This window comes from Camellia sinensis, chromosome 9, assembly GCF_055761805.1.
Source record: "Camellia sinensis isolate YWXY chromosome 9, ASM5576180v1, whole genome shotgun sequence".
NCBI classification, from domain to species: domain Eukaryota; kingdom Viridiplantae; phylum Streptophyta; class Magnoliopsida; order Ericales; family Theaceae; genus Camellia; species Camellia sinensis.
The window spans coordinates 149,789,879-149,811,867 of NC_138969.1; the positions used below are offsets into that span (position 1 = coordinate 149,789,879).

Below are 21,989 nucleotides of genomic sequence, written 5' to 3' on the forward strand. Positions count from 1 at the left end.
GAGATAGGGGATGGACTCCATTAGCATCACTTTTATGTGTGCTTATTTATATAGAAGTGTTTTTATTGATACAGCACTAAAATGTGTATCAATCTGGAAGTATGAAGTGTTTTGATTTGAGCTTGAGTCTCATTGTTTGTTGACATTGGAAGAATGTGAATATGATATATATAATTCACTGTTGTAAGTTTGGCCAGGTTCTGAGCCATATTGATAAAGTTGGAAAGTAAAACGTGTCTTAGACAATAGTGTCATGAGACTGTAAAATGAAGTAATTGATTATCTTGGTTAACCATCTGTTGAATACTATTGCTTTATTCATTGCTTATATGTGGTTTAGTATATTTCTACTGGGCTGTGGCTCACCCTTTATGGGAACATCATTTTCAGGTCCAGGTGATAAGCTACCTCCAAGGACATAGTTTGGAAGGACTTGGATTTTGAAGATCATTTTCAGTTATTTGCTTTTATTTGTTAGTATATGTAAACACACAAGCCTAGGGCTTTATTCGTATATGAGCTAGAACTCATACTTTTGTGTCCAAGTGTTGGCTTTGAAAGATGTAAGCCTGTAGGGCATTTAATTTGATGTTACATGTAATGCTTTGTTTAGTAAGACTCTGATGAATATTGTAATGAACTGTTTCTTTTTTAACATTGCATGTTGTTGTTATATATATTTAATGGGTTTATTTTTCGAGGGCGCTACAGAGAGTATAAACACTTAGTGTGTTCGTTAGGCAAACAATTTGTAGTGCTGCTATTGTTTGTAGTAGATCATTTTATCCTGGGAGATAGACGTCCAAATTCTGAAAGCACCGTGGAGAGGACGAATCTGTCTTAAGGACACAGTGTCAAACACTGGACTTGATCAAATTATAATTCGAAGAAATTAAATCAAGTAAGTTATTTAATTTATTTTCAGTGTTATTATTATTTATTTAGATCAGATTTTAATTTTGTTTTTGTAACAAAATAAAATCTGTTTTTATTTATTTATTTTTATTTTGAGTTTGATATTTGTAATCAAACAAATTCTCTCATTTCCTTTATTTCTTTATATTTTGGTTGTTGTTTAGTACACAACAGAATTTAATTTATTTAAATACAGTGAAGATTGGCCAACAACGGATTCATTCCCAACTTAGCCCTCAGAAATGACGAGCTCGGAAAGTATTTAGCTTTTATCATTTTGCCCAACATAGAGTTTGGATGTTGGACCAGCCGCCATCCCTGTTTGGCTAACATAGCAAAACCTGCTACCCCGTTTGGCTAGCAATGGTTTTACTGGGCGTGCCAGAATTTGTAAATATAAATTTTGAAACATATGTGTTTTAACATATTTTAAAATTCATGTTATAAATGTTCACGGTTTAGTTTTTGAACTAAATGGTGTCGATTATTTGAAAAGTAGGTTCCTATTTTCAATCTGTATTCCAGATTGTTAATTACACATTTTATTTAAATGAAACTTTCGATTAATGCAAAGTAAGAAAATTAACAGAAAATAATATAAGAAAAAGAAATATTTTATTGAAATTATTGTAGGTTTTAAACCCTTGAATACAAAGTACAATTCTTAGGTTTGGAACCCTTTATCCATTAATCACCATTATGCGTTTGTAGCGTAGACACTTGAGTTCTCTGGGTTTCTCTTCTTCTTTCTTGTGAAGATTTCTTTAACTCTCTCTCTCTCTCTCTCTCTCTCTCTCTCTCTCTCTAACTTTCGATTTCTGATTTTTCAATCCCCTTTTCGTGTGATGATTCCTCATATTTATAAAGGTCATCTAGATGATAAGAAGATCTTATCCTCAATTTGAATTTCAAATTAAATGATAACGCCATTTGAATTTTGAATGATAGCACCATTTGAATTTAGGTGTAACCATATCTGATTAATCATATATCTAATTAATCATATTGATCCTTTGGATTTCGTCCTTTGTGATGTCATTGCTGTAGGTGTAACCATATGAATTTTGATATGTCATTGCTGTAGGTGTAACCATATTGCTGTAGGTGTAACCATATAGATGTCCTTTGTGATCTCCTTTGTGATGTCATTGCTGTTGGTGTAACCATATTGTTGTAGGTGTAACCATATAGATGTCCTTTGTGATGTCATTGCTGTAGGTGTAACCATATAGATGTCCTTTGTGATGTCAAATTAAATGATAACGCCATTTGAATTTTGAATGATAGCACCATTTGAATTTAGGTGCAACCATATCTGATTAATCATATATCTAATTAATCGTATTGATCCATTGGATTTCGTCCTTTGTGATGTCATTGATCATTTGAATTTAGGTGTAACCATATCTTGTGATGTCATTGCTGTAGGTTCTACAAGTTCATCTTTCGTAGGCTCCACATGTCATTTAAGTATCTTGAATAACGTCGCTAAGATACGGCGTCATTTTAATTATGCACTTTAACGGATCAAGTTAATCATTTTAGGAAGTGATTACCTACAATAATCCTATCATAGGCTCTATGTGTGTTATTCACTGATTCACCGTATTTGAAATGTTAACATAAATTTGGTTAAAATTTATATGACAACAAAGCTCTCTTGTGATTTATACAAGTATAAAGTGAATTTTCTTAATTGTGCGAATCACTACAACATAACGCTCTTATCTAAGCTTTTTTTAAATTGTGGATTGGATTTTCTTGGCCTTGATAATTTTGGCCCCTTGAATTATTTATTTTAATTTTTTTTTTAAGACACTTTTTGGATGATAGGTTTTTCATGTGGACCCCTTGTGCACTCGGGATTTTTTCTTTGCAAGACTATACATGGACTCCCCAAAGGATTTAACTGATGTCTTTTTCATTTTTCATTTTTTTTTCATTTTTTTTTCTTATGCTTTATATGCTTGAGATTTTTCTTGTGCTACGCCATACATGGACCCCCAAAGAATTTAATATGGGTTGGTTTTATTTTTTTGCATGGGCCCTTTTTCATGGACTTGGCCTTTTCTTTTTTATTTCTTTTTTTATTTCTTTTTTTTGAAATGAAAGGCCATGGTAAGGCCCAAGAATTTAATTGAGCCTTTCTTTTGTGGGCTTCTTTCTCCATGGATTTATTTTAGGGGAAATTACAATTAAGTCCCATATACAAAGTTCAAGACCTATCTAATCCCCAAACAAAACACTTGCACCAATTAGTCCTATATATTTTTAATTGTTACCAAAAAATCTAATTTTTTTTTTTTAATTTACAGCCGCTGTTACATCCTACTATCGTCGGACTTCCGTCAACGGTCACTGGAGACTTGTCGGAATGTTCAACATCACCAGGAAGTCGCCGGAGTATCACCGGGAAGTCACCGGAGTATCGCCGGAAGTTCACCGGAGTGTTATGAACATTAATGGAAGTCGCCGGAATGTTCAGAACATTCATTGGATGTTAAGAACATCATTGGAGATTCACCGGAATGTGCACAATATTGCCAGAAAAAAAAGAGAATAAATGAAGAAATTAGAGCGAAAAAACATAGCGAAATGTGCTAAACATTGATAAACCAAAAGAAAAAAAAAATAGAACAACAAAAAACAGCAACGATGGAAAAAACATATGCTATTTTTCAATTTTTGTAAGGTTTAAGCAAATAATCTCCAATACTGATCAAACTGAAAAACAAGTTTTGAAACCGTAAAATGTTACAATTTCAAAGAAAAAATCTATTAAGCATTTATCTTTATTAATCAAACTAAAAAATATGTTATGAAACTGCAAAATTTCATAGTTCTAAAGAATGTTATTAATCTGCAAAATTTTATAGTTTTATACCATGATTCATTCCAGCACCAAAAAATTTTGAAACTGCAAAATTTTACAGTTTTCACCGCTTGTAACTAAAATTCGAAAACAATTTGTTCAGAACTTGAAAATTTTCTCCATTGGAACAGAAAAAGAGAAGTGTATAGCAAAGAAAATGTAAAAAAAAACAAGAGATCGAAGAAGAGGCGGATATAGAGAGAGAATTGTACTCCAGCAACTATTTTTTGTTCAGATCTAGTCGGATCTGATGTAGATCTACTCCGGATCTAAATAGATCTACTCATCTTCTTCATCTTCTTTGTCGGAAACATATTTTCTTTACCGTCGGTGAGGTAATGAGTCGGCGGTCGGTGGTTGCCGGTGAATCCCAATCGATGGTAGTCATTGGTCGTCGGTGACTATATATCAGAAAGAGAAAGAGAAGAAGCAAGATATGGTTACCCGTCAGTGATCGCCGGAAATGACAAAGAGAAGAAGAAAGGCATAGAAGAAGAAAGGTAGAGAAGAAGAATAACGTTATTGGACTTTTGGGTACAAATAAAAAGTTATGGGACTAAATAGACTACACATTTTTCAAAGAAGACTTCTTGATAATTTTCCCTTTATTTTATGTAAGCCAAACCTGCCACCACTTCTTTTTGCACGAGTCTTTTATTTATGAGACTCCTAATCCTATTATACTATACTTCACTTCACTTTGCTTTGTTTTGCTTTTCTTTTTTCTTTCCCTTTTTTTTTCTTTTTTCTTTTTACACTGATTTGCAGGATCAGTCCTTTTAATTTATTCATTTTTATTTATTTATTTTTTAATTAATTTATTTATATGCTAGGAGCTTGCCTAAATGAAATAGGATGGATTGGCGTTGATAGGATTTCGAATCCTATATTGTTAGGTTTTTATTCTTGGCAACCTCGTTTGACAAAACTCCTTTCAGTTGTATTTGTTTTCGCTTTTTTATTTCAGTGAGGCTATGAGTTTATTAGATGTGAATCCAACCCGAATCGAGCCTTGCAGAGAAGTTTGTGATGTTAATGCTTTCAAGATTGCCACTTTCCTGATTATGACGGGGGTTGAGCTGCCCGGTCAGCTCGCGCCCAAAGCAAAATGCAAAATTGCATTCAAAGTTGGTTGTCCGCCCTTGCTCGCTCGAGCGAAGAAGTCCTCGCTCGAGCGAAGGATTGCGTCTTTACAAAAACCTGAAAGAGCTCATTGTTCGCTTGAGCGAAGGCACTAGTGGAAATCACGGGAGTTAAGGTTCTCGCTCGAGCGAGCTTCAAAATCCAGATTTCTATAAGGAATTGGTTTTCTTCCAAAACTAGGATTACTTTGGATTTCTATAAGTAGTTGGTTTTCTCCCAAAACTTTACTTACTTCTCCAGATCTTCTTCTTAGGTTCTAAGGTTTACATCTGGGGATAGTTTGCTAGTTTTCTTTGATGTTTTGATTGAGTATTCAACTCATGGTTTAAAGAGTATACATCAAAGGATTATTTTTTTTTTTTTGTTCTACACAAAAGAGAGAATTGTTCTTCGGTAGATTCTGAAGAATTTGAGCCTGAAGCTTTGGTGGATTCTGAAGTGGCTCATCGTCAAGACAATTCTGAGATGAAGATGGGGTTGGAAGAGACACATAGAGGTTGGTTCAATTCGTGCGTGGATTCGCTAGGTAATTGAGAGTATACCTGTGTAATTCCTTTATATCTTCTTAGTGGATTGTTTTGTGGCTGTTGCCTGTGGTTTTTTAATCACAATTGGAGGTGTCCAATTGTAGTTTTTTCACGTAAAATCGTTGTGTCGATTTGTCTTGATTGTTTGATTGGGATTGTTATATACTGCTTAAAATTGATACATAATTACAAATCAACATCTAGGGGATTTCTAATTTTTTCAATTGGTATCAGAGCAGGTCGTTCTATTTTTTTTAAAAAAAATATATCTTTTAGAACGAGATCTTGTTTGATTTGTGATAATGGATTCAATTCGTGAGGGAAATTCCATGGTTCGACCACCCCTACTTGACGGATCCAATTATTCTTTTTTGGAAAGCTCGGATGAGATCATTTTTGAAATCTGTAGATGAAAAAGTTTGGCAATCTGTCATGAATGGGTGGACCGAACCAACAATTACCATTGATGGAGTAATTTTCCCCAAACCAATTGATAAATGGGACACAATTGATTACCAAAATAGTAGTTGGAATAGTAAAGCTATCAATTCTCTCTTTTGCACTGTCACTCCTGAAGAGTTTAGTCAAATTTGCAATTGTGAAGTCGCAAAAGAGGCTTGTGATATCTTACAAACTATTCTTGAGGGCACTCCTTCTGCTAAACGCTCAAAACTTCAAAGGCTCACGTCTAGTTTTGAAAATCTTTCAATGAAAGATAGTGAGACCTTTGATGAATTTTATGCGAAGTTGAGTGACATTGTAAATTCTAGCTTAAATTTAGGTGAAAAAATTCCAGAATCCAAAGTTGTGGGAAAAATTTTGAGATCCTTGCCCAATCAGTTCCAACCAAAAGTTACGGCTATTGAGGAGGCTCAAGATGTTGACAACCTCAAGCTGGATCACTTGGTTGGAAATCTCCAAACTTATGAGGCACCTAGGAATTTCAAAAAGAAACAAAAAGATATTGCTTTTAGTAGTGCTCATAGAGTCGGAGAGGATTCTGATGAGGATTGTGAGATAGATTCCAAGATTACGGCTGCTTTTGTTAAACAATTTAAAAAATCTTTTTTGAAAAAGAATCCTAATCTTTTGGAATCTACTCATACTCATAAATCTAAAGGCAAAGATAAACTCAAAATTAATTTTATAGCCAAGAAGGAGAAATGAAAGATATAAGGGGACTCTGAAAGAGTCCAATGCTATGAATGCCAAGGATATGGCCACTTTGCTTCAGAATGCCCCACTCGTTTGAAGAAGAAGAAAGCCCTCATCATCACTTGGGATGAGGAATCAGAATCTGATGAAGATGAAAGTGACAACGAAGATCAAGGCGAAGGGGGACATAAATAATTCCTTGCTTTCATGGCGGCTTTTGAAACTGAAGGACAAACAAAGTATCCAAAGAGCCCAGTTGTGAATGCCACTGATAATGAATCCTCGAGAAGTGATGATGAAGAGCTTGAGCAAGCTTATGAAAAGTTGTATAAGGAATCTCTTAAGTTATCCAAATTGAATGACAAACTCACTATGAAACTCAAAGCATGTGAAAGTGAGAATGTCAAACTAAAGGAGGAGATTTCCGAGGCTAGGATTGATGCTATCAAGATAGCTAATGATAGACAAGCTCTTTGTGCAAAACTTTTGACTTGTGAGACAGAGAGGAATGAGCTACAACAAATCTATGCAACATATGAAGAAAAAATTGAAACTCTCGAGAAGTCTCAAGTTGCTTTGGAAGAACTAATGATCAAGAAAGAGGAAGAACTCAAGTGTGCTATGGTTACCATTGGTCTTTGGGATAAAGGATCAAAGACTTTGGACAATATCATTCGGTCTCAACAAATTTGTTCTGACAAGAGTGGCATTGGGTTTGGTGGTAAGAAAGAGCAAAAACAGAGTGCTCCCACATCTCATGATACAAGAACTCAAGGAAAGGGGGAACAAAAAATTCAATGTAAGGATGGACTTCTCAAACTTTCTAGAGTTGGTAAGGTAAAAGAAAAGAAGGTACACCCTGTACACCCTGTTTTTATTTGTCATCATTGTGGTATGCATGACCATATTCGCCTTTATTGTTATAAGTTACATGGGAAAGTGTATTTGCCTAGACCTAAAAATAGGATATTGGAAACCAAGTCAAGACGAGTTCCCATTGAAAGCAAAGGGAACCACAACGTCAAGACACCACCCAAGAACCGCAATGCTCACAACTTTGTTTATACTAAAGCGGTTTGGGTGAGAAAACTTGACTTGTGTTAATTTGTTTTAGTTTTTAGGTTTCTGTGTGTTTTTTTTTTAATGAGAAAAAAATGTGTGCATGTTCATTTTTATGTCTTGCTTTGCTTAGAAAAAGAAAACAAATGAAAAAAAAAAAATCCCAAAAAGATTTTCTTAGTATGGTTTTGCAAGCTTAAAATTTTTGAGTGATCCTTGGTGCATATTGGAATTGATAAGAATATCCATTACGTGTTAATAAGTGTGTGCTTTCTGTGGTCATTACTCATTTTGGAGTGTGTGTTCTTCGATTAGTATGTCTCATTCTGTACACACTCTTGGATTAGCAAATTTTGGAGTCTTCTGCCTTAGTGATTATTTTTCTCTATGGACTTCTGTCATTGATCTTTTGCGTTTCTGGAGGAATTGACCTATATTAGTATATCATGGGTGATGTTGAGTCTCTTAACCATCTTCTATCTTTTTGCATCTCCACGGCTTTCCCCTCTATTCTTTGTAGTCCAGCCATGAGGAAAAGGCTACCTCAGAGTCACCAACCAGGCCATCCTTATTATATCCATGCTTCTCTGGTTCAGTTTTCATACTCTTGAGCGTGTTAGCCGCCAATGAGTGTGCAAAAGAAAAAGAAAAAAAAAATGAAAAAGAAAAAGAAAAAGAAAGAGAAAGAGAAGAAGAAAAAATATGCAAAAGAAAGAAAAAATGTGCAAAAGAAAGGAAAAAAAAAGGATTCATTGATTGAGGGGGAGCCTCCGCCTTTGCTCACCAAATACCCCTTGATTTCTAGTGGTTTGACTTTCCTTAGTTGTGCTTAGATTCTCTTGTCAGAGGTCCAACTTTCAGATCACTACTAGGATTGAATCTAGTGTTTGTCGAACTCAAAGAGTCATACACACACTTTTATCTTGGGATCTATACTTTTTACATAATGCATCACTTTCTTTCATGAGGAATCTTCTACAGACTGTGCACATTGTGTTTACTAGTAATTGTGCTTCTTGGATAATCTTGTGTGTTTTAAGGTACAAATCTGAGATTTCTTGCTTGCTCCACCATATTATTTTTGTTGTTTTTCTTCTTGTTCATTGTTTTTAGTGAAGGGGAGTTTGGTTTATCATTGCAAGAGTTTGTTAGCATGAACAGTTTGATTTGTTTGGTAAGGGACATTGGCTATAGTTGTTTTGCATGTTGCTATGCACTGTTTGCTAGTTATTTCCTTCTTGCATGTTCCTGGTATTTACATCGTCATATCATTGCTTGTGTGGTTTATGATCTTGCTTTTGTTGTTTGAGAGTTGTTTTTATGAGTCTTAGTTTTCATCTATTCATGTTTTCCATCTCATGTTTCAAGATAATCGTGTCATATGTTTATTATTTTTTCCTATACTCTTGTGGGACTAATAGTTGTTTTGGAGATTGTGGCACTAATAACTGTTTTGCAGATTATGACCTTGAGAAAGAAGTTGGCTTTTGTTGGCTGTAATGGGTTGGGGTGATTAGGATTTTATTTGTTAGGTGTGTTTTGTCACGGCATTGCCAAATGGGGAGATTGTTAGGTTTTTATTCTTGGCAATCCCGTTTGACAAAACTCCTTTTAGTTGTATTTGTTTTCGCTCTTTTATTTCAGTGAGGCTATGCATTTATTAGATGTGAATCCAACTCGAATCGAGCCTCTTGAACTCGGCCAGTACGACATTCAGTTTCTACCTAGAACCTCAATCAAGGGGCAGGTGCTTGTCGACTTTATAGCTGAATTTACCGGGGGTCTTGCCGATTTCAAGTCTAATGAAATTCGACGTAAGCCGAACTGGAGAATCTATGTTGGGGACATTTGGCAACTGTACTGCGATGAGTCATCCAATCAGGCAGGCAGTGGAGCCGGAGTAGTAATCATGGCTCCTGACGGCGTAGTAATTAAGCAGGCCGTCAAACTCGGCTTTAAAGCGTCAAATAACGAAGCCGAATACGAAGCCCTTGTAATCGGTTTGCGGAATGCACATCTTTTGGGTGCTCGGCGCTTGCTCGTATTTTGTGATTCAAAACTAGTGATCAATCAACTGAAGGGAGAGTACGCAGCAAGAAATGACCGTATGGCAGCTTACATGAAAACGGCTAACTCCTTGCTAGCAAAATTTGATCATTATGAATTGAATTAGATTACACGTGATCAAAACACGCATACAGACGCCCTGGCGTGCCTAGCCTCCGCCATTAACTCATAGATCAAACGGACCATCGAGGTGGGTTTTATCCCAGAGCCAAGCATTGGTCCTTCGGAGGAATTCCAGGTCAATATCATAGAATCGAGACCGAGTTGGATGGATCCCATCGCCGCATTCCTGTCTTCCAAACAGCTCTCAGAGGACAAGAAAGAAGCGCACAAGCTGCGAAACAAAGCCCTGCGTTACTACTTGGATCCGCAAGGAAAGCTTTACAAAAAGTCCCTTTCTGGCCTATACCTAGAATGCGTGCATCCGAACAAAGTTGAAGAGCTTCCAGCCGAAATACATAAAGGTAGTTGCGGCGCACATTCTAGCGGGCACTCTTTGGCCCATCGAGCTATAACACAGGGGTATTATTGGCCGACAATGAGATCTGATGCCGAATGCTATATGAAAAATGTGAACAGTGCCTGAAGTTTTCCCCATTAACCCATCTGCCTGCTAAAGAGTTAATCTCTATCACCAGTCCCTGGCCATTTGCCCAGTGGGGGCTCGATATCGTAGGACCATTGCTGAGGGCCCCGGGCAACAAGCGATACTTGATCATCGCCACATACTACTTCACAAAATGGATCGAAGCGGAGGCATTAACGCACATTCGAGATGCTGATGTCAAGCGCTTTATGTGGAAAAATATCATAACACGATTCGGCATTCCAAGAGCTCTTATCTCAGATAACGGCACCAAGTTTGATTTTGGCGTCTACCAGGAGTTGTGCAGCAAGTATGGTATCCGGCCCTACTTTTCCACGCCGGCTTACCCCCAGAGCAATGGTCAAGCAAAAGTCTCTAACAAATCCATCTTGGATGGCATCAAGAAGAGGCTGGAGAAAGCTAAGGCCAAATGGGTCGAAGAATTACCAAGTGTATTGTGAGCACATCGAACTACGCCGAGGCGATCCACTAGAGAAACGCCATTTGCTTTATGTTTTGGAACCCAGGCAATCATACCCCTGAAGATCGGCCACCCAACCCTAAAATCGCAAGTTTTTGATATGGGCCGAAATGACACGATGCTGGCTTTGGATTTGATTCTGATCGAAGAACGAAGAGACCGCACTCTTGCCTCCATGGCACGATACTAGCAACAGCTTGCCAAGTCGTATAATCAGCGTGTTCAACTGCGCCGCTATACACTAGGAGAGTTGGTCTTGAAGAAAGTACTTCCGGCGGCCAAGAAACCGGCTGATGGAAAATTGGACCCCAACTGGGACGGCCCCTATCAGGTCGATTCGATCGCAGGGGTATGGGCGTATCGGCTTAAAGACATGTCTGGAAGGAGCCTCCCACGGCCTTGGAATTCAACGCACTTACAAAAATTTTATCATTAAACCCGACTTGTGGGGAATGATACTAGTTCTGAATGGTTTAACGTGTACGTGCACCACTTTTGTAATGCAAAGATCGTTGTTTACTCACTGCCAAATCCAGTTCAAAAGTATTCCGAAAAAATTCTCCGGATTCGGAGCGCCCTTCATGGATATCACGATTGGCCAAACAAAGTCTCTGGATTCGGAGCCCCATCGGCGCATGACGTCTTTGGGCCGATAAAGCCTCCAGATTCGGAGCGTCCTTCGTGGATATCACGATTGGCCAAACAAAGTCTCCGGATTCGGAGCTCCATCGGCGCATGACGTCTTTGGGCCGATAAAGCCTCCGAATTTGGAGTGCCCTTCGTGGATATCATGATTGGCCAGTCTCTGGATTCGGAGCCCCATCGGCGCATGACGTCTTTGGGCCGATAAAGCCTCCGGATTCGGAGCGCCCTTCGTGGATATCACGATTGGTCGGATAGTCTCCGAATTCGAAGCCCCATCGGCGCATGATGTCTTTCGGCTGATAAAGCCTCCGAATTCGGAGCGCCCTTCGTGGATATCACGATTGGCCAGATAGTCTCAGAATTCGGAGGCCCATCGGTGCATGACGTCTTTCGGCCGATAAAGCCTCCGGATTCGGAGCGCCCTTCGTGGATGTCACGATTGGCCAAACAAAGTCTCCGGATTCGGAGCCCCATCGACGCATGACGTCTTTGGGCCGATAAAGCCTCCGGATTCGGAGCGTCCTTCGTGGATATCACGATTGGCCAGATAGGCTCCGAATTTAGAGCCTCATCGGCATATGACGTCTTTCAGCCGATAAAGCCTCCGGATTTGAAGCGCCCTTCGTGGATATCACGATTGGCCAGGTAGTCTCCGGATTCGGAGCCCCATTGACGCATGACGTCTTTCGGCCGATAAAGCCTCTGGATTCGAAGCACCCTTCATGGATATCACGATTGGCCAGATAGTTTCCAGATTCGGAGCCCCATTGGCGCATGATGTCTTTGGGCCGATAAAGCCTCCAAATTCGGAGTGGTCTTCATGGATGTCACGATTGGCTAGTCTCCAAATTCGGAGCCTCATCGGCGCATGACGCCTTTGGGCCATAAAAGCTTCCGGATTTAGGGCCAGGGCCGTGCGTAACACGTATGTTGAATAAACATTTAATGAAGAACGCTCTGTTATGACGAGCCGGCTAAAACGGTTTGTACATTAAGGCATTTATACTTTTGAAATGAACTCCAGACGGTCAATGTCTATCCAATTGCCTGAAGTGCCTCGATCCAACCGTGCCTAAATCCCCGGTTCTCGCATCGGCAGACCTCCTTCACAAGTTTCTCTTTAGTTTTGTCGATCCCAACCTTCCGGCCCGCATGGAAGCCTTGTTCGTAACCCATGGTCCTCGCATTCTCTACGGCGAACATGCTTGTCGTATCTCGGTCGGCGATTGCGTGACTCAACTGCCGTTGAGTCACCCTCTCCTCCACGATCGGGTTGGATTGACCCACCGCACGCGGCTCGGTGGTTTGAGCCTTCCTAAGCTCCCTGAGCTCACACTCGGCCTTCTCCGCGCGAGCCTCCAAACTGTGAATTCTCTCGTCTTTCTTCTCTATTTCTCGTCGCGTGGCATGCAGGCGCATGCCGACCTCATAAACGGTGTACAGCCCCTTCACCGCCCCATGGATACCTTTTCGAAATACTTCGAAATCTTGTCGTCCAACCATTGATTGCTGGATTTTCGGTGGAAAGATCTGTCGAGCAAACTCGACCGCCACACCCGGATCCTTGACGATGGAATCCGCCTCCGTCATCGGTTTATTCCCCACGAAAATCGCAAAACCCAATGGTCGTGGCGCCGTGTCTGGCTTGTTCCTTGGTCGCGTTTGCGGGGAGCTTCCCCGTTCCTGTTTTTCTTTCCGGGATGATCTGCTTCGACGACTTGGGGGCTGGCATTTTTCCCGTTCCTTGGACGTCCTTCCTCCTGTGCGTGTAGGCTCGCCACTGCGATTCATTACAGTGTCTAACTCCACTAATGTTCGTCCTTCTCCTCTGCCGTTGAAGAACAGTCTGTTTGACATTCGCACTTACCCCAAGCTAGTTTAAATCAAGTATGAATAAGAATAAATGGAGTCACTAGCACGAGCTCACCCCATTTATTCTTACTGTATGTAGCGCCCCCGAGGCGATATCTTTAATGCCAAGCGCCAAAAGTCGGACGCCGATCGGATCATTTCATGAACTAGTCCTAGCTCATGCACTGACTGGGGTAAGGGCAGATTTATTAATCCGATCGGCCAAGTATCTAAACCCAATGCCGATCGTTTTATGCCTCAGCCACTCCATGAACTAGTCCTAATCGGCTTATGAAGCTCGCATTGGCTGGGGCAAGGGCATATTTATTAATCTGATCGGCCAAGTATCTAAACCCAATGCCGATCGTTTTATGCCTCAGCCACTCCATGAACTAGTCCTATTCGGTTTATGAAGCTCATGCACTGGCTGGGGTAAGGGTAGATTTATTAATCTGATCGGCCAAGTATCTAAACCCAATGCAGATCGTTTTATGCCTCAGCCACTCCATGAGCTAGTCCTAATCGGCTTATGAAGCTCATGCACTAGCTGGAATTTGATTGGCCAAGTATCTAAACCCAATGCCGATCATTTTATGCCTTAGCCACTCCATGTACTAGGCCTATTCGGTTTATGAAGCTCATACACTGGCTGGGGCAAAGGCAGATTTATTAATCTGATCGGCCAAGTACCTAAACCTAATGCCGATCGAATTATGATACTTGGTATTGAAAGCAAAATGCAGCCATTTCACAATTGAAAGCAATACCATTCATCAATAACAAAATTTAGCACAAATAATAGCAAGGGAAAAAGGAAATTTTCATTAGTAAATTGGGCACCAATTATAGCCATTTTACATACAAAATTTACTAAACAAAAAGCTACAAGTTCATACGAAAATGCCTAGTAAAAAACTATGATTGTAGCAACACATGAAAACGAAAAGGTGTGAAAGTACATTCGAAATCCTAAAACAAAAACAACTGTCGCCTAAATTAGTCCTCAGAGTCAGACTCCAGCGGCTCAACATCCACTTGCTCGTATGGAATCGGCATAGCCAATGTCACATCAGTAGCAACAAGGGCTTTGAGCCAGCCGTGTTTGAATTCCCGATTTTCAAATTTGGGGACTTTGTCTACGTATTCGGCGAATGCAACACTTTTCCTGACCTCGAATGCCGTGGAAGCCTCCAGGTCGGTTGCTTCCTTCCCCTTCTTTATTTCTTCCAACTTAGCCTCTAGTTTGGAGATCGCCTCCTTGGCCAATTTAAGCACGTCGTCGCTCGCGTCCGCCCTCTTCTCGGCGGCCGATCTCAGTTGATCAGCGATACGGCCCCTCTCCATCTCGGCCACGGCCCGCACGCTTTTCATCTTCACCCTTAAAGCCTCGAACTCGGCCCTACTCCTTTGTCCCTCAACTTCCGTTTGTAAACGGCCAAGCTGTTCGACGGCGTCATGATGGCGACGGCCCATCTCGGCTATCCTTCCGACGGTCTGCAAAACAGGAAGTTAAGACCAAAATAGTATTTGCGTAAAGTGAAAAGAAAAAGTCAAGATATATACCAAAAGAGCCGATTGCGCGGCCAACACTATTGCAACCAGATCCGGCTTCGCCCGAAAAGCCACCTTGTCAGCAGGCAGTGAAACGGACGTAGCCATGCTTAGTGCGACCGCTGGATCTTTAATTACCGAAGCATCGGAGGGGATCAGCGTGTTTTTTATCTTCGGTTGAATAACAAAAGGTACAATCACATCCGATTCCTCCAAACGTCATTTGTCGGTGCAGAAACAAATGATCAAAATCTCTATCTTTTATTTAATATGTAATAGTAAATTCCGTAGGATAATCATTTCAGAAACACATAATACAGAAAAAGGATCAAAGCAATCCATGACAATTTAACAAAGACTATCAAGATCCAATTACCCAAATCAGGCGGGTAAACTTTTGTTTATTGAGACATATTGACAAACACTTGGTGTGCATCTATTTAACATATACCTAGGAATAATGAAAACAGTGTGGGTAAATATTGTGCAACAGACATATAAATAATAGGCATCAAAATACAGGTGTAATTACCAGGATTTGCAACGGTGGAAACAGAGCTTTGGATGACAAACTTCGACAACAATGCCGACAATGATGTGAAGAATAGTGTAATTGCAATTCTATCTCGTGAGAAATTCAATGTTTGATGCAGAAACACATGGCATGAAAACCAAAATCCAGCCAGCATCATGAGTGCGAGTTAAACCTGTGAGGCGGTGAGGTTTGCTCTTCGAAGTGGTGAAATTTGTTTTCATCTTCATTGTCGGCGTCGGTGATTTGAATCCCACGTGGGTAACCCAATATATGCAAGAAAATTTGGCAGGGAGAAGCTTTGGGAAATTGCCAGGAGCACCGGTGGGGGAAATTTCTAGGAGGAACGGTGGTATTTGTTTTCTTCTTATATTGTGTATGTGGATGATTTGAAGCCCACGTGTCCAATCCAAAAGCTTTGGAAGAGAAACAAACAGCAGCTTGAAGGATTTAGAAATTTCTAGCAGGAATGATAACATTTGTTTTCTTCTACTATTGTTTGTGTGGATAATGTGAAACCCATGTGTCCAGCCACAATCTTAATAATTCGAACCGTTCGCATTTTAAAATTTATCATGTAAATTATATCTGTAAAAAATTAAATTGATAAAATATCAGAAGAACTAAAAATAGTTTATTAAAAAAAAAATTAATAAATAGTTTTATTGTTTAATAAAACTTTTAGGTCGCATGGTTTTTGATATCCGATCGACTTGATTTTTTACAGATATGATATACATGACAAATTTTAAAATGTGAACGGTTCGGTTTATCAAAATTAGACCTAAAAGTTAGCCCAATGACCCATCAAATAGGAAGTTATGTAGTGGAGTCAAAGAGGGGATCTTTACTTGTGATAATTTGGTATTTTGAGAAGTTAGTAAAAAGTTGATTTTTTGACTTTTTTAGTCTTTGTGGGTAAAAATATAAAAGGTAATTACTGTGTTTGGTTTGACTTTTTGAATTAAGTTTTTTGAAAACTAAGTTTTTTAGTTTTCGTATTTTTTTGTTTTTAGTGAATATTTTTAACATTTTAAATATTTTTTTTACTTTTTTAGATGCACCTTACTTAGATGTATCTAAAAAGTAAAAAATTGTGAAAAAATATTTTAAGAAATTAATAAATACATAAAAATACAAAAAATGTACATAAGTTTGGTATTTTTTTTTTGTATTTTTAGTATTTAGTAAATTTTTAAAATGTTTTTTTCACAAATTTTTTACTTTTTAGGTATAATTATGTTAGACATGTCTTAAAAGTAAAAAAAATTCTTAAAATATTAAAAAAATTCAGTAAAAACAAAAAAATACGAAAAATAAGAAAGTAGAATTTTCTGAAAACTGTTTTTAGAAAAATGGAACCAAGCATAGTGAAATGTGACTTAAAATGGGTAAAAAGCTAAAAACTAACTATTTTTTTTTTTACTTCCCAAAAGACCCCAATATCACTTGTCTTCATATGCTGGCTACAATTTATTCTTGTTAAACACTCCCTTACAATAGCCCTGTTTGGTAGAGTTGTGGGAAAGTGCTTATAGCTTATGCCTAAACAGCTTATAACTTATAACTTTCAGCTTAAGCTGATTTCCAACTTATTCTTAAAGTATCTCCTGCCCCACTCAAAGAATAAGCTGATTTCTGACTTCCACAAAGCTATAAGCTATAAGTTATAAGCTAAACCAAACACATCAAAATAGCTTAAATTAAGCTGAAAGCTGAAATAAGGTGTAAATAATTTCTGCCAAACAGGCACAATAATGGTATGAACCAAAAAAAAAAAAAATTGTATATATATTTAGAAAAAAACTCAAAAAAGACAATATATAATTCAAATTTATTTTAAATATATATCTCATTATATAAAATTAAATTTAGACTATACATTACTTTTCAAAATAAAATTTTAAATATTTTTTTATGGGTCCTACTTTTTTGCACTCATGTACCATTAGTCATCAATAAAAGTCAGTGTTGGATAGGGCTGGGTAAGGAATTCGTGAAATCCGTAATCCGATTCAGTCTAGTCCAATCCGGTAGGTTTGGATTGGTTTTTTGAATTCGTGGTTCGGTTCCGAATTGAAGAATTAAAAATCTGTAGTCCACAGATTGGTTCTAGATTGAACTACACGGTTCCGGATTGGAACTGATCCGGACCGTATATAAATAGTCCATATTTTTATTATGCATCCTCCCACATAATATCTTTTCTTATTCCATATAAAACTTAAACTCAAACCTAAATCCACATAGTATCTCTTTTATTACTTTTGTTTGTTATTTTTTAGTTTTAATTAGGAATGGTCTAAATACGCATGGTAGAACTAGTTTTATTATGGTTGCTTAAATTCTAATAGTATGTTGCTATTATAAAAAGACATGTTGCTATTGTGGAATTAATATAGTGCTATGTTTATGTTTTTATGAAATTAAAGTGTTATATATATATATATATATATTTTTTTTTGTTATTTAATTATGTGAATCCGTGGTCCTAAACCGATCCAATCCTTGTTTAAATGGATTGGTTCAGATTGGTTCCACGATTTAAACGGATTGGATTGGTTTCAATTTTTCAGTAACCGTAGATAACAGATTGGTCTAAATTTTACTCCAATCCAATCCAATCTGGATCATGCTCACCCCTAGTGTTGGAGACTTCATGGATCACCACCATCACCAAAAATACATTATTATAATTGGTCTTTGTTTTACGAGATGTGATTGAAACTCCCTCAATCACCAACCCTCACCACTCCCCACACACACGTGGGGGTTGGTGATTGGAGGAGAAGGAGAAAAAAAAATTAAAAAAAAAATAATTTGGCCAATCAATCCAAGAGGGGATCGTGAGGGTGGAGAAAAAAGGGGTCCACATCATTTTTGTTGTTTTACAATTAAATTTTTTATTACTGCATGTCAAGAAGTAATAAAATTATATAAAATTTATTTTTAGAAATGAAAGGACTGCAAACGCTTTTATCATTTTATATAAAAATTATGTACAAATCTTCAATTGTATATCATTACTTATAGGAAATTTTTGATTGGCAGACTAAAATTTCTTGACATTGCTTGGCATTAATAACACGATTAGGTTAAGGTTGGGATTGGTAATATGTAAAATAGATGATGAGATATATATTGTGAGAGTACTTGTACTATACTTAATTTTGATATGATATAATATGTGATAAGAGGAGAATAATTATTTTTTATCATTAAATGATGTGATATGACTAATCCCAGGCTATAGGATTAGGAATATTATTAGGCCATGGTTGTTTGGATGAATATGAGCTTGGGATTGGATTAATAGTCCAATAAAATTATTAATTCGATGTTTGGTTAAATAATTGAAATACGGACTAACAATCCATCCAGGTATGGTATCTCACATATAATGGATTATTCAATCTCACAGAGGGGAGTGGGATATAAATTTGAGAACTAAGCCAAAGTCTAAACTATTAGTTCTTTCTTATAATCCTACATCGATCCAAACATAGGATAAGATACATAATCCAAAGGGATTTGTAGTCATCGGATTACTAATCATGGGAATATTAATCCAACATAATCCAGTCTGCCCAAACCAACATGGCCTTAGGGGTGTAATTGTTAATCTCCTATTGGCGGAGTAGCAATATCATGATATTATCAAACTTATCCGTTTTAGCCAATCAAACACAATGTATCATTAAAAAAAATGTAGGAACAAGAAAAAAAATTGGTGGGGGAGAGAAATTTCCTATCAGTGTTAATTTAAGAAAATTATTATATATGTAAGGAAATCTTATAATTTTAATTATAAATATTAATAAAATTATCACTAATTTGTAATTATTTTTAAAATTATGCAATGATATGAAATTTTTCACACATAATAAATAAATAAAAATAAAATTGAAATGAAACCCATGTTGGATTCCGCGATCTTACCAATCCCAATCCTCTCCTGGTCTACCAAACAAACAAGGCTATAAAGTCCACCATTTCTCTTCGTATATATCCTGCTAAAAATTTGTTCTTCATCAAACACACTAATACCATTACTCATCCATCCAAGAAGGCCTACAAGGCCAGCTTAGCTATCTTCATGGATCTCCACAATGGCCAATTAGGAGCAAGAGAGTTGTTTCAAGCTCAATCCCACATATACAAACATGCATTCAGTTTTGCAAACTCCATGTCACTCAGCTGTGCAGTTCAGCTAGGCATACCAGATATAATTCACAACCACAAAAAACCCATCTCTCTCCCTGACTTAGTCTCATCTCTCCAATTGCCTCCCTCAAAAACCAATTCTCTCCACAGAATCATGTCCTTGTTAATTCACTTGGGGTTTTTTGCTACAACGAAAATTGATCCAAATCATGGAGATCAAGAAGGGTATGTCCTCACTCCATCATCTATGCTTCTAATCAAAAGTGAAATGGCCAATTTGTCACCATTTGTCCAGGCCATGGTCGATCCGGTTTTGGTCACCCCATGGCAGTTTTTGGGAGATTGGTTTAGAAGCAATGAAGAAACAGCATTTGAGACTGCACATGGGGTTGCCATGTGGGAGTTTTGTGACAAAAACCCAAAATTCAATAACACTTTCAATGAAGCAATGGGCAGTGACTCAAGAATGATGAGCTTGGTGGTTAGAGACTGTGAGGCAGTGTTTGGAGGACTGAATTCATTGGTTGATGTAGGGGGTGGTACCGGTATCAATGCTCGGATCATTTCCGAGGCATTTCCTGGTATAAAATGCACTGTTTTTGATCTTCCACATGTTGTTGAGAACTTGCCACAGGAGAAGAACTTGAACTATGTTGGGGGCGATATGTTTCGGTCTTTCCTATCCGCGGATGCCATTTTCTTCAAGGTATGCAATTTTTCGAATTCTTAGTTCCAGTGATTGAATCTGGTAATTGAGCAAATTTTACGATTTGCATCATATATGTAGGGCAATTCCTCTCTCATCAAGTTATTTCAGTAAATTTCTGTCTTTTATTTACTTTTATTTTTTTGTGTTTTGGATTTAATTTGATGTTGAGTTGCTTCAGTATAGATTGATCAAATAGCCGAATTCTAAAGAGAAATCATTTTTGATGATCCAAGATCCTACATATTGATCTATAGAACTGTTATTTATTTGTTGAACGGACATATTGATTGACGAAATCACAATTATATTTAACGATAAAACTATCTGAAAAGGTCATATACGTCAAAGAACTTTAATTTTCCACTCCTATTAACACCAAAAATGTGTACAATTTAGGAGAATTGTAGCAAATTATCATTTTTCTCCCATTATTTCTTTCATTAAGGAAAAACAAGGAAACCATAAGTTAAGGAGATGGCTGCATGTGCTCTGATTCATTATTTGGGCCATTTTATCCAATTCCTCGGTACTGACAATTGAAAAACAGTTTTCAAGTATTTGTCGCTGAATTATTCTGAGAAGTATTCTATAAAGCAATTAATGTTCATATGATAAGCAAAGTAAACTTTAAGATAATCAATTGAACTTGAATGTGTGTTTGGACTTGAAAATGGCAGTGGGTTTTGCACAATTGGAGTGACGAGAACTGCGTAAAGATACTGAAGAGATGCAGAGAAGCTATTCCAAGCAAGGAAGATGGAGGAAAGGTTATCATCATAGACATAGTGGTAGATGGGGACAGAGATGAACATGACATTGCCGAGACAAAGCTTGTTTTTGACATATTGATGATGGTTTTGGTCACCGGAAGAGAAAGAAGTGAGAAAGAATGGGAAAAGATTTTCTTAGAGGCTGGCTTTAGTCACTACAAGATCACACCCATCTCTGGTTTAAGGTCCCTCATTGAGGTATATCCTTAAATTATGTAAGGTAAATTTCATTTTACCTCCGCGTAGTTTGGCTCATTTGGAAATAACATTTATATGGTTTGTAAACCGAAATATATCGCTTTCCACCTAACTTAATGTTAAGTGCATGCCAAGATGAAAATAGTACATCGAGGTTAAAGGGAATTTTGTCTCCTAAAAAAATAACGAAAATGTCCATGTTTTACGCAATGAGATTACTTATGTATAAGGATATTTTAGTTTTTTTTTTTTTTATCTAGTTTTTAATGGGTCCAACGGTACTCTTTAGTCTAGAAATCATAGGGAATTATGTCCTTATAAATGATAAGGGTTGTGTGCAAATAGGTTAAACCATGAGGGACTAAAGTGAAATTTGTTCAATTATGTATTGTGAAACCTATATGACTCCTATAATAATTCTTGTTCGGTAAACTTGTTCTGGACTGTAAAATATATGCTCATTGCTCTGTTTCCTTTGTTTCCACATCTCTTTTAAACTCTAATTGCATTGGTGTTGGGTTTTTGGTCCGGTACTAAGATGAACAGTTCTAAAAAAAATTGGGACCGAGCCGCGCCGAACCGAGCCAAACCATTAGAACCTATGGAAATGAGCAAGAACCAAACCAAAGAAAAAGGTTTGGTCCATGGTTATGGGCAATTCAAAATTAATCAATTTCCACAACTCAATTTCAAAAATTAATCTGTTAGAAATGGGCGTCCAAGTGGCATGACCATTTGAATCTTTTGAACCTTATCCAAATGGG

The 21,989-nt window shown here is 37.7% G+C and overlaps 2 protein-coding genes across 2 annotated transcripts; one reads left to right on the plus strand and one right to left on the minus strand.

The window, feature by feature from the left end:
• Positions 1–14,100: 14,100 nt before the first annotated feature.
• On the minus strand, positions 14,101–15,627 carry LOC114315528 (uncharacterized). The gene is made up of 2 exons (XM_028262135.2): positions 14,865–15,627; positions 14,101–14,795 (listed from the first exon to the last, which is right to left on the minus strand). Exons 1-2 carry the CDS (start codon positions 14,958–14,960, stop codon positions 14,298–14,300), a joined length of 594 nt encoding a protein of 197 aa, XP_028117936.2. The 5' UTR covers positions 14,961–15,627; the 3' UTR covers positions 14,101–14,297.
• Positions 15,628–19,381: 3,754 nt separating this feature from the next.
• LOC114300474 (trans-resveratrol di-O-methyltransferase) lies at positions 19,382–21,657 on the plus strand. The gene is made up of 2 exons (XM_028245344.2): positions 19,382–20,254; positions 20,935–21,657. Exons 1-2 carry the CDS (start codon positions 19,481–19,483, stop codon positions 21,235–21,237), a joined length of 1,077 nt encoding a protein of 358 aa, XP_028101145.2. The 5' UTR covers positions 19,382–19,480; the 3' UTR covers positions 21,238–21,657.
• Positions 21,658–21,989: the final 332 nt, after the last annotated feature.